General features: G+C 52.3%; 1 protein-coding gene across 2 annotated transcripts; it reads right to left on the reverse strand.

The window, feature by feature from the left end:
• Positions 1–695: 695 nt before the first annotated feature.
• Positions 696–10,434, reverse strand: LOC144000309 (uncharacterized). 2 transcript variants are annotated; one of them, XM_077494044.1, is made up of 4 exons: positions 10,314–10,434; positions 7,173–7,199; positions 5,882–6,049; positions 696–890 (listed from the first exon to the last, which is right to left on the reverse strand). In XM_077494044.1, the coding sequence occupies exons 1-4, from the start codon at positions 10,417–10,419 to the stop codon at positions 784–786; spliced, it is 408 nt and encodes a 135-aa protein (XP_077350170.1). In that variant the 5' UTR covers positions 10,420–10,434; the 3' UTR covers positions 696–783. The 2 variants fall into 2 exon arrangements, with proteins under 2 accessions (XP_077350170.1, XP_077350171.1); XM_077494045.1 differs by lacking the exon at positions 10,314–10,434 and adding an exon at positions 10,159–10,257.
• Positions 10,435–10,666: the final 232 nt, after the last annotated feature.

A 10,666-nucleotide genomic window follows, 5' to 3' on the forward strand; every position in this document is an offset into this window, starting at 1 on the left:
AGGGTTTTTATTAGGTTAGGTACATTTTCAGGCTTGGCTGGCAGTCCAGCCGATTGTGTTTTTCTGGGTTGAGTAAGTGACTTCGGTAGGCTGGGTGACTCAGCAGCAGCTTCTCTGGTAACTCCTCCCTGCTTGCTGGAAACTTGGAGAAGATTCCAGAAGTAGTTGAGAGGGGTCCAGGAGGAGCTGGCTGGAGTCTTCTGAGGACCCTGACCATTCCCCAACAGAAGGGTTGGCAGGGGACAGGCCCCCTCAAATACTCAGCGCCAGCCCAGCTGTGGTGGGGTGAGTTTGGGTGAAAGATGGAGACTCAGTGTTAGGCTGTCAGAGGCCTTTGAGATTAACCCCCTAGTCTGGGTGGGTGAACTCGGGACTGGGCTCGGGTGTGGAAGAGAAACACCAAGGGATCCTGACCAGGAGGCACAGGAGCAAGGAGAGGACAACAGAAGGACAATGCCGGGCTTCCTGTAACAACCCTTCCCCATCCACGTTTAATCCCCCTAAATAAAAAAAAACAAAGCTGCAAGGACTGCTTCTTGACTCCGGGGAGAGTGGAAAATTCATGTGCCTGGCTGTGCAGGGTGGGATATAACCATGTTCAACAGCGGCTCCTGCGGGGGTAGCGCTACATGTATGTATGGACTCTGCACAGTACTACTGCCTGTATAATGCCCCATTGAAGACAATAACTGATCTCTGGGTATGGAAATGTTTTATTGTATAGAATGTTTTATAATTTTATGAGTTGGGGACATTCTTGTCTGTCGCCTCCTGGTGATGGTCTCAGGCATTGCAGAGCGACCCCTGGCAGCAATCTACAGACATACGGCTCAGCATCCTCTTCTTGGCGTTCTCACATCGTTTTTTAGTTGTACATAAACGCTCCAAAACTGGAAGGAAATAAGGAGAAGCCATGAAGAGTCAGTGAACAATGTTTGGGCTATGGGGGTACAATGTGTGAGGGGGGGTGAGGGGTTTTAGTGTGTGTGTGTGGGGAGGGGGGGGTATGGGGGTACAGTGTGTGTGTTGGTTAAGAAGGCATGGGGTACACTGTGTGTGTTGGTGAAGGAGGTATAGGGGTACAGTGTGTGTTGGTGAAGGAGGTATAGGGGTACAGTGTGTGTTGGTGAAGGAGGTATAGGGGTACAGTGTGTGTTGGTGAAGGAGGTATAGGGGTACAGTGTGTGTTGGTATGGGGGATACAGTGTGTGTGTTGGAGGAGGTTTTAAAGTATTTGATGTGGATTGGAAAATCTAGTTGGTGGAGTTATGGAAAATAAGAGGATGTTGCTGTTTCCTGGCTAATGCAGAAGTATGGAGAATAAGTGGAGGCGGGTGGGTCCTGTTTGGTGAGGATCAGGATATGGTGGAAGTATGGAGAATACGTGGTTAGGGTGAGTCCTGATAGACAGGGGTTAGCCTATGGTGGAAGTATGGAGAATAAGTGGATGTGCTTGGGTCCTGGTAGGCGGGGTCGGGATAATGTGGAAGCATGAAGAATAAACGGATCTGGGTTGGTCCTGGTTGGCCAGGGTCGGGATATGGCAGAACAGAAGTATGGAGAATAAGTAAATGTGAGTAGGTCCTTCTTGGTGGGGATTGGGATATGGTAGAAGGATTGAGAATAAGTAGATGTGGATGTTTCCTGGTAGGCGGGGTTGAAATGGTGGAAGGAGGGCGAATAAGTGGAGGTGAGTGGGTACTGGTTGATGGGGTTGTAATATTTTGGAATGATAAAGAATAAGTGGATGTGGGTCAAGATATTGTGGAAGGAGAGAAAATAAGTGGATGTGGGTGGTTTGTGGTTGGGGGGGTTGGGATATGGTGGAAGGATGGAGAATACATAGATGTGGGTGGTTTGGGTATGATAGAGATGGTGGAAGTTGGCATATATGGAGATTGGTGGTAGCGTAGGGATATATATGGAGATTGGTGGTAGTGTTGGGTTATGGAGTTTGGTATTGGTGACAGGATTGTGTTATAGAGCTCAGTATTCGTGGTGGGGTGGGATATGGAGATCAGCGACGGTGATGGGGATTGGTATATGAAGCTTGGTGCTGAGGGTTGGGATATGGAGCTCTGTGTTGGTGGTGAAGGTTATGATACGGAGCTCAGTGTTGGTGCTGAGGGTTGGGATATGGAGCTCTGTGTTGGTGGTGAAGGTTATGATATGGGGTGAGGGTTGGGATATGGTATATAGAGTTCGGTGTTGGTGGTGAGGGTTGTGATACAAAGCTTGGTATTGGTGAGGAGGGTTGGGATATTGAGCTCGGTAGCTGGATTGGGATATGGAGCTTGGTATTGGTGGGGAGGGTTGGCATATAGAGCTTGGGGTTGGTACATGGAGCTCGGGTTGGTTGTAAGAGTTGGAATACAGAGCTCTGTGTTGGTGGTGGGATTTAGATATGGAGCTTGGTATTGGTGGTGAGGGTTGGAATATGGAGCTCGGTGTTGGTAGTGAGGATTGGGATACCGAGCTCAGCATTGGTGCTGAGGGTTGGGATATTGAGCTTGGTGTTGGTGGCTGGATTGGGATACGGAGCTCGGTATTGGTGGTGAGGGTTGGGATATTGAGCTCGGTCTTAGTGGTGAGGGTTGGAATACAGAGTTTGAAAATTGGTGGTGAGAGTTGAGATATGGAGCTCGATGTTGGTGGCTGAGTTAGGATATGGAGCGCAGTATTGGTGGTGAGGGTTGAGCTATGGAGCTCTGTGTTGGTGGTGAAGGTTGGGATATGAAGCTCGGTGTTGGTGGTTAAGGTTATGATACGGAGCCCAGTGTTGGTGGCTGGGTTGGGATATGGTGCTCGGTATTGGTGGTGAGGGTCGGAATATAGAGCTTGGTGTTAGTGGTGAGGGTTGGGATACAAAGCTTGGTATTGGTGGTGAGGGTTGAGATATTGAGCTTGATATCAGTTGCTGGGTTGGGATATTGAGCTTGGTATTGGTGGTGAGGGTTGGGATACGGAGCTCATTATTGGTGGTGAGGGTTTGGATAAGAGCTCGGTATTGGTGGTGGTGAGGTTGGTATACGCAGCTCAATATTGGTGGTGAGGGTTGGGATACACAGCTCAGTATTGGTGGTAAAGGTTGGGATACAGAGCTCAGTATTGGTGGTGAGGGTTGGGATACGGAGCTCGGTATTGGTGGTGGTGAGGTTGGGATATGGAGCTCACTATTGGTGGTGGTTGGGTTGGGATGCAGAGCTCGGTATTGGTGGTCGTGAGGGTTGGGATATGGAGCTCACTATTGGTAGTGGTGAGGGTTGGGATACGGAGCTCGCTATTGGTGGTGGTGAGGGTTGGGATACGGAGGTCGCTATTGGGGGTGGTGAGGGTTGGGATACGGAGCTCGCTATTGGTGGTGGTTGGGTTGGCATACGGAGCTCGCTATTGGGGGTGGTGAGGGTTGGGATACGGAGCTCGCTATTGGTGGCGGTTGGGTTGGGATACGAAGCTCACTATTGGTGGTGGTTGGGATACAGAGCTCGGTATTGGTGGTGGTGAGGGTTGGGATTCGGAGCTCACTATTGGTGGTGGTTGGGTTGGGATACGGAGCTCGCTATTGGGGGTGGTGAGGGTTGGGATACAGAGCTCGCTATTGGTGGCAGTTGGGTTTGGATACGAAGCTCACTATTGGTGGTGGTTGGGATACGGAGCTCGGTATTGGTGGTGGTGAGGGTTGGGATTCGGAGCTCACTATTGGTGGTGGTTGGGTTGGGATACGGAGCTCGGTATTGGTTGTGGTTGGGATACGGAGCTCACTATTGGTGGTGGTTGGGATACAGAGCTCGGTATTGGTGGTGGTGAGGGTTGGGATTCGGAGCTCACTATTGGTGGTGGTTGGGTTGGGATACGGAGCTCGCTATTGGGGGTGGTGAGGGTTGGGATACAGAGCTCGCTATTGGTGGCAGTTGGGTTTGGATACGAAGCTCACTATTGGTGGTGGTTGGGATACGGAGCTCGGTATTGGTGGTGGTGAGGGTTGGGATTCGGAGCTCACTATTGGTGGTGGTTGGGTTGGGATACGGAGCTCGGTATTGGTTGTGGTTGGGATACAGAGCTCACTATTGGTGGTGGTTGGGTTGGGATACGGAGCTCGTTATTGGTGGTGGTTGGGATACGGAGCTCACTATTAGTGGTGGTTGGGTGGGGATTCGGAGCTCACTATTGGTGGTGGTTGGGTTGGGATACGGAGCTCGGTATTGGTGGTGGTTGGGATACGGAGCTCACTATCGGTGGTGGTTGGGTTGGGATACGGAGCTCATTATTGGTGGTGGTTGGGTTGGGATACAGAGCTCGGTATTGGTGGTGAGGGTTGGGATACGGAGCTCACTATTGGTGGTGGTGAGGGTTGGGATACGGAGCTCACTATTGGTGGTGGTGAGGGTTGGGATGCAGAGCTCGGTATTGGTGGTCATGAGGGTTGGGATACGGAGCTCACTATTGGTGGTGGTGAGGGTTGGGATACGGAGCTCACTATTGGTGGTGGTTGGGTTGGGATACGGAGCTCACTATTGGAGGTGGTGAGGGTTGGGATATGGAGCTCGCTATTGGTGGTGGTTGGGTTGGGATACGGAGCTCGCTATTGGGGGTGGTGAGGGTTGGGATACGGAGCTCGCTATTGGTGGCGGTTGGGTTGGGATACGAAGCTCACTATTGGTGGTGGTTGGGATACGGATCTCGGTATTGGTGGTGGTGAGGGTTGGGATTCAGAGCTCACTATTGGTGGTGGTTGGGTTGGGATACGGAGCTCGCTATTGGTGGTTGGGTTGGGATACGGAGCTCGCTATTGGTGGTGGTTGGGATACGGAGCTCACTATTGGTGGTGGTTGGGTTGGGATTCGGAGCTCACTATTGGTGGTGGTTGGGTTGGGATACGGAGCTTGGTATTGGTGGTGGTTGGGATACGGAGCTCACTATTGGTGGTGGTTGGGTTGGGATTCGGAGCTCACTATTGGTGGTGGTTGGGTTGGGATACGGAGCTTGGTATTGGTGGTGGTTGGGATATGGAGCTCACTATTGGTGGTGGTTGGGTTGGTATATGGAGCTCACTATTGGTGGTGAGGGTTGGGATACGGAGCTCGCTATTGGTGGTGGTTGGGATACGGAGCTCACTATTGGTGGTGGTTGGGTTGGGATACGGAGCTTGGTATTGGTGGTGGTTGGGATTCGGAGCTCACTATTGGTGGTGGTTGGGTTGGGATTCGGAGCTCACTATTGGTGGTGGTTGGGTTGGGATACGGAGCTTGGTATTGGTGGTGGTTGGGATATGGAGCTCACTATTGGTGGTGGTTGGGTTGGTATACGGAGCTCACTATTGGTGGTGGTTGGGTTGGTATACGGAGCTCACTATTGGTGGTGGTTGGGTTGGTATACGGAGCTCACTATTGGTGGTGGTTGGGTTGGTATATGGAGCTCACTATTGGTGGTGGTTGGGTTGGGATACGGAGCTCACTATTGGTGGTGGTTGGGTTGGTATACGGAGCTCACTATTGGTGGTGGTTGGGTTGGGATACGAAGCTCACTATTGGTGGTGGTTGGGTTGGGATATGGAGCTCACTATTGGTGGTGGTTGGGTTGGTATACGGAGCTCACTATTGGTGGTGGTTGGGTTGGTATATGGAGCTCACTATTGGTGGTGGTTGGGTTGGGATACGGAGCTCACTATTGGTGGTGGTTGGGTTGGGATACGGAGCTCACTATTGGTGGTGGTTGGGTTGGGATACGGAGCTCGCTATTGGTGGTGGTTGGCTTGGTATATGGAGCTCACTATTGGTGGTGAGGGTTGGGATACGGAGCTCGCTATTGGTGGTGGTTGGGATATGGTCTGGAGGAAGATTAGATTATTGTACAGTGACTGGTGTTTGAAATGGGAGCTTACCTATAATGCCCTCGCTGGTGCTGGCATAGTAGTTGTTTCTGTTCTCATTGCCGCTCGGGTCCGTTATGGGCATGTGTGTCCTCTGACAGGTGTCCTGATCACTGCGACATTCCACTTCATTGTGTTTTTTACATGCGGGTGGGGACATACAGGAATGGCATCGCAATCCTGAGGATGTAGAAAGAACAGGCAAACATCAGGAGGCTCCACAATGCATCCTCAGGGGCTATTGTGCTCAGTAGGAAAGGAGGTTAAGTCTAGAGTATAGAGGAGGATGCAGAGAAGGCTTGGAGGGAGGGGAGAGGAGGCGATTGAGGTGGGAGGAGACAATTGGGGATGGGATGGAGGGAGGAGAGAATTGGAGGGGAGGGGTAAGGAGGCAGTTGAGGCTGGGAGGGAATCGGTAGAAGGCAGTGGAGGGGAGGCAGTTGAGGCTGGGATGGGGGGGTGGAGGCAGTGGAGGGGAGAAGAGGCAGTTGAGGCTGGGGTGAGGAGAAGATAGTGAAGGCTAGGATGGAGGTGAAAGAGAAGGCTTGGATGGAGGTGGGTGGAGGGGAGAAGAGGCAGTTGAGGCTGGGATGGAGGGGGAAGAGGCAGTTGAGGCTGGGATGGAGGGGGAAGAGAAGGCAGTGGATAGTAGAGGAGGCAGTTGAGGCTGGGATGGAGGAAAAGGTAGTGAAGGCTGGGATGGAGGGGGAAGAGGTGGGAGGAGGCAGTGGAGGGGAGAAGAGGCAGATGAGGCTGGGATGGAGGGGCAAGAGAAGGCAGTGGATAGTAGAGGAGGCGATTGAGGTGGGAGGAGGCAGTTGAGGCTGGGATGGAGGAAAGCAGGGAGGAGAAGGTAGTGGAGGCTGGGATAGAGGGGAAGAGATGGCTGCAATAGAGGTGGAAGGAGGAAGTGGAGGGGGGGAAGAGGCAGTTGAGGCTGGGATGGAGGGGGAAGAGAAGGCAAGTGGATAGTAGAGGAGGCGATTGAGGTGGGAGGAGGCAGTTGAGGCTGGGATGGAGGAAAGCAGGGAGGAGAAGGTAGTGGAGGCTGGGATAGAGGGGAAGAGATGGCTGCAATAGAGGTGGAAGGAGGAAGTGGAGGGGGGGGGAAGAGGCAGTTGAGGCTGGGATGGAGGGGGAAGAGAAGGCAAGTGGATAGTAGAGGAGGCGATTGAGGCTGGGATGGAGGAAAGCAGGGAGGAGAAGGTAGTGGAGGCTGGGATGGAGGTGGCAGGAGGCCATGGGAAGGGTACAGGCCTCAATGGAGGCCAGGAAGAATACAAATGGTCCGTATTTTACTCACTCTGATTTGTCGCGGCTGGCTCCACCACTAAGAGAAAACGAGAAGACTGAGTTAGAATCTGATCCTCTTCACAAGTCTGACATGTCACAGGGAGCCCGAAATGGAGAAACTGGAACTGATTGCCTTCTGAAAATGCCAGCTTCCTGGCTGTCTATAGCTGCAGTACATTCTGGTGCCCTGTGCTGGCAGAGGATGTGCAGCCTCACCTTGTATGATGGCTCTCAGGACTCCCAGCCCTCCTCATCTTTAGAATTGGCTGAAGCCAGAGGACCAGCTTTAACCCTTACAAACCACTTTGACCTACAGGTGAGCCTAGATTAAGGCCAAGATTAAGGCTCACCTGTAGGTCCAAGAAATATCTCCCAAACCTACACGGTTTAGGAGATATTTACAAAAAGACAGGCACCGCTGTCTACTGAGCACGCCGCAGTTTACGGCGATATGCCGCTCGTGTCGGCTGCCATGCGCATGTGCGGGAGTGACGTCATCGCGGCTCCGGCAAATCACAGCGCCAGAGCAGCGAGACCCGGAAGTCACTCCGGGATACATGGCAGCGGTGAAGATAAAGGAGGAGGAGCGCTTCGGGGGCTTTGTTCTCAGGTAAGTTATTCATAATGAGCTAGTATGCTATGCATACTAGCTCATTATGCCTTTGTCTTGCAGGGTGCATTAAAAAAAAAAAAAGTGCCTTTACTTCCTATTTAAGAGCCAGGCACCCAGGATATCCCGACAGATCCTGGGACGTAGGGTGGACTCCATCTTAATCTATGTATAGGGGGGGGCAGCAGATTTTCTCTACATCCAGTCACGGCAGTTTTACTACCCCCCCCCCCCCCTCGTCTCAGTACAAGTTTGTAGGTTGGGAATACATTTTATAACGATCCAATCCCTTCCCCCAACATACAGATCTCCACATTACATACAAGGATCAAAATATGGGACAGCAAAGTCCTCTGTACTATTCACATCAACAATAATAAAGGGAAAGAATGAATGAAGAAGTGACGTGGCGGGCGTACGGGTGGGTGGGTGGGGTGCGCCCAGACAGTAATTGGAGGGTGTGAGGCCACAAGTACATTGAGTGCCGTACATTGACACACGGCGGCCCCTCCCACCCAGGCACACCGGATTGTTCACATAGAGAGACGTTCCCAACTCCGCCCTTATTATTCATAATAGAGAAGAGTCTGTACATGATATCAGGGCTCAAAATAGTCCTGAGCTACTGGCCAGGCCTCAAGGGGTTCTCACCACCAGTTGCCCCGCCCAAACCCTACTCTGCCCCGCCCCTAATCCCACCCCCATAAATGATCTCATGAAATGGCACTTAAATGTTTTATGCAGAATTAAGTTCTAAAAATAAATATTAACAACAACTTTATCTGTGCCCACAATGCTGCCTATCTGTGCCCACCAGTGCAGCCTATCTGTGCCCACCAATGCAGCCTATCTGTGCCCGCAATGCTGCCTATCTGTGCCCACCAGTGCAGCCTATCTGTGCCCACCAGTGCAGCCTATCTGTGCCCACCAATGCAGCCTATCTGTGCCCACCAATGCAGCCTATCTGTGCCCGCAATGCTGCCTATCTGTGCCCAGCAGTGCAGCCTATCTGTGCCCACAATGCTGCCTATCTGTGCCCACCAGTGCAGCCTATCTGTGCCCACCAGTGCAGCCTATCTGTGCCCACAATGCTGCCTATCTGTGCCCACCAGTGCAGCCTATCTGTGCCCAGCAGTGCAGCCTATCTGTGCCCACAAATGCAGCCTATCTGTGCCCACCAATGCAGCCTATCTGTGCCCACAATGCAGCCTATCTGTGCCCACCAGTGTAGCTTATCTGTGCCCACCAATGCAGCCTATCTGTGCCCACCAATGCAGCCTATCTGTGCCCACCAGTGCAGCCTATCTGTGCCCACCAGTGCAGCCTATCTGTGCCCACAATGCTGCCTATCTGTGTCCACAATGCTGCCTCTCTGTGTCCACAATGCTGCCTCTCTGTGCCCACCAGTGCAGCCTATCTGTGCCCACAATGCTGCCTATCTGTGTCCACAATGCTGCCTCTCTGTGTCCACAATGCTGCCTCTCTGTGCCCACCAATGCAGCCTATCTGTGCCCACCAGTGCAGCCTATCTGTGCCCACCAGTGCAGCCTATCTGTGCCCACAATGCTGCCTATCTGTGTCCACAATGCTGCCTCTCTGTGTCCACAATGCAGCCTATCTGTGCCCACCATGCAGGGGAACAGAGGAGAGGAAGCAGACCACCACCTGAATGATGAGCGCCGAGGAACATCAAAGCTTTCATTTCAATAGCAGTGTGTTCCCGCCGATCGCCGTCACATACAGCCCCACCCCTTGGTCGGGGAACTTTGAAACATGTCACTCGTGATTGGACGGGTCGGGTCTATCAAAGTCCCGGGATCAGGGGGCGGGGCTGTGTGTGACAGCGAGTGCGGGGAACACTCTGCTATTGAAATGAAAGCTGCCAGTGATGTTCCTGGCAGTCTGATGATCCGGCCGCCTGCTCTCCTCTCTTCCCCTCCGCGAGTGCTGGGCAAAGGACTCCCATACAACTCGCCTGCCAACGGTTCCCCCTCTCCCCCTGCGCCCAGGCAGCCATGGCTCGCCAGCCCTCAAAATCCACTCGCAAAATGTGAGCAGGCGAGTGGAATTTATGAGGGCTGCGCTATATAAACCGTCCACAAGGTTTAGGAGTGTGTCTATGGGAATGTTTGTCCCCCCCCCATTACTGTCTATTGTCCATCACCCCCCCCATCTGTCCCCCCCATTACCATCTAATGTCCATTACCCCCCTTGTCTGCCCCCCCCTTATTACCATCTAATGTCCATTACCCCCCTTGTCTGTCTCCCCCCATTACCATCTAATGTCCATTACCCCCCTTGTCTGTCTCCCCCTATTACCATCTATTGTCCATGCCCCCCCATTACCATCATTTTCCATCATCACCCCGATGTTGGCGTCTCTTACCCTGAATCAGGACGATGGCCAGCAGTGCGCTCAATACAATTGCCTTCATGTTGTTTTTGCAGGACAAAGTCTGGTGGCTCTTATATATCTGATGATCCCCCTCCCCGTCCACCCTGCCCCCCCCCCCCCCCCCCCAGCCGGTATAATCTGCTTACTGTTAATTCTCCACCCAGGAGACCGGCTCTGGATTTTGTCCTTCAGAGTAAACAATGAGTTGGATATCACACAAAGTCCAAATAGGAAAGAGACATTTGAGGACATTTCACAATATAAAAGGACAAAACCACCAGTTCATAGGAATCTCTGCCCATCCTCCAATCACTGAGCCAAACCACTACCATGGGGGGGGGGGGGGGTCAGTTGTCCCTAATTATAGGGGTTCATCCAGTGTTATGGTTACATGAAGGTTTATAGTTGTGTTCAGTTTGGGCTGTTAAGGTTCATTGTATGTCATCTCCATTCCTCATCCGATGTACTATACTCAGACTTACTCATTCTCTGTACCATC

The sequence above is a fragment of the Lithobates pipiens genome, unplaced genomic scaffold (genome assembly GCF_037356315.1).
Source record: "Lithobates pipiens isolate NorthernLeopardFrog02 unplaced genomic scaffold, aLitPip1_a1.2 Scaffold_22, whole genome shotgun sequence".
Taxonomy (NCBI): domain Eukaryota; kingdom Metazoa; phylum Chordata; class Amphibia; order Anura; family Ranidae; genus Lithobates; species Lithobates pipiens.

Bases quoted from the DNA above. Each gene is read 5' to 3' on its own strand.
- LOC144000309 (XM_077494044.1), bottom strand. From the start codon at position 10,419: ATGTCCTCAAATGTCTCTTTCCTATTTGGACTTTGTGTGATATCCAAC. The intron at 7,200-10,313 runs GTAAGCAGATTA...GTTTTCTCTTAG, and splicing joins TCCTGGGTGGAGAATTAACA to TGGTGGAGCCAGCCGCGACA. The intron at 6,050-7,172 runs GTGAGTAAAATA...CTACATCCTCAG, and splicing joins GCCAGCCGCGACAAATCAGA to GATTGCGATGCCATTCCTGT.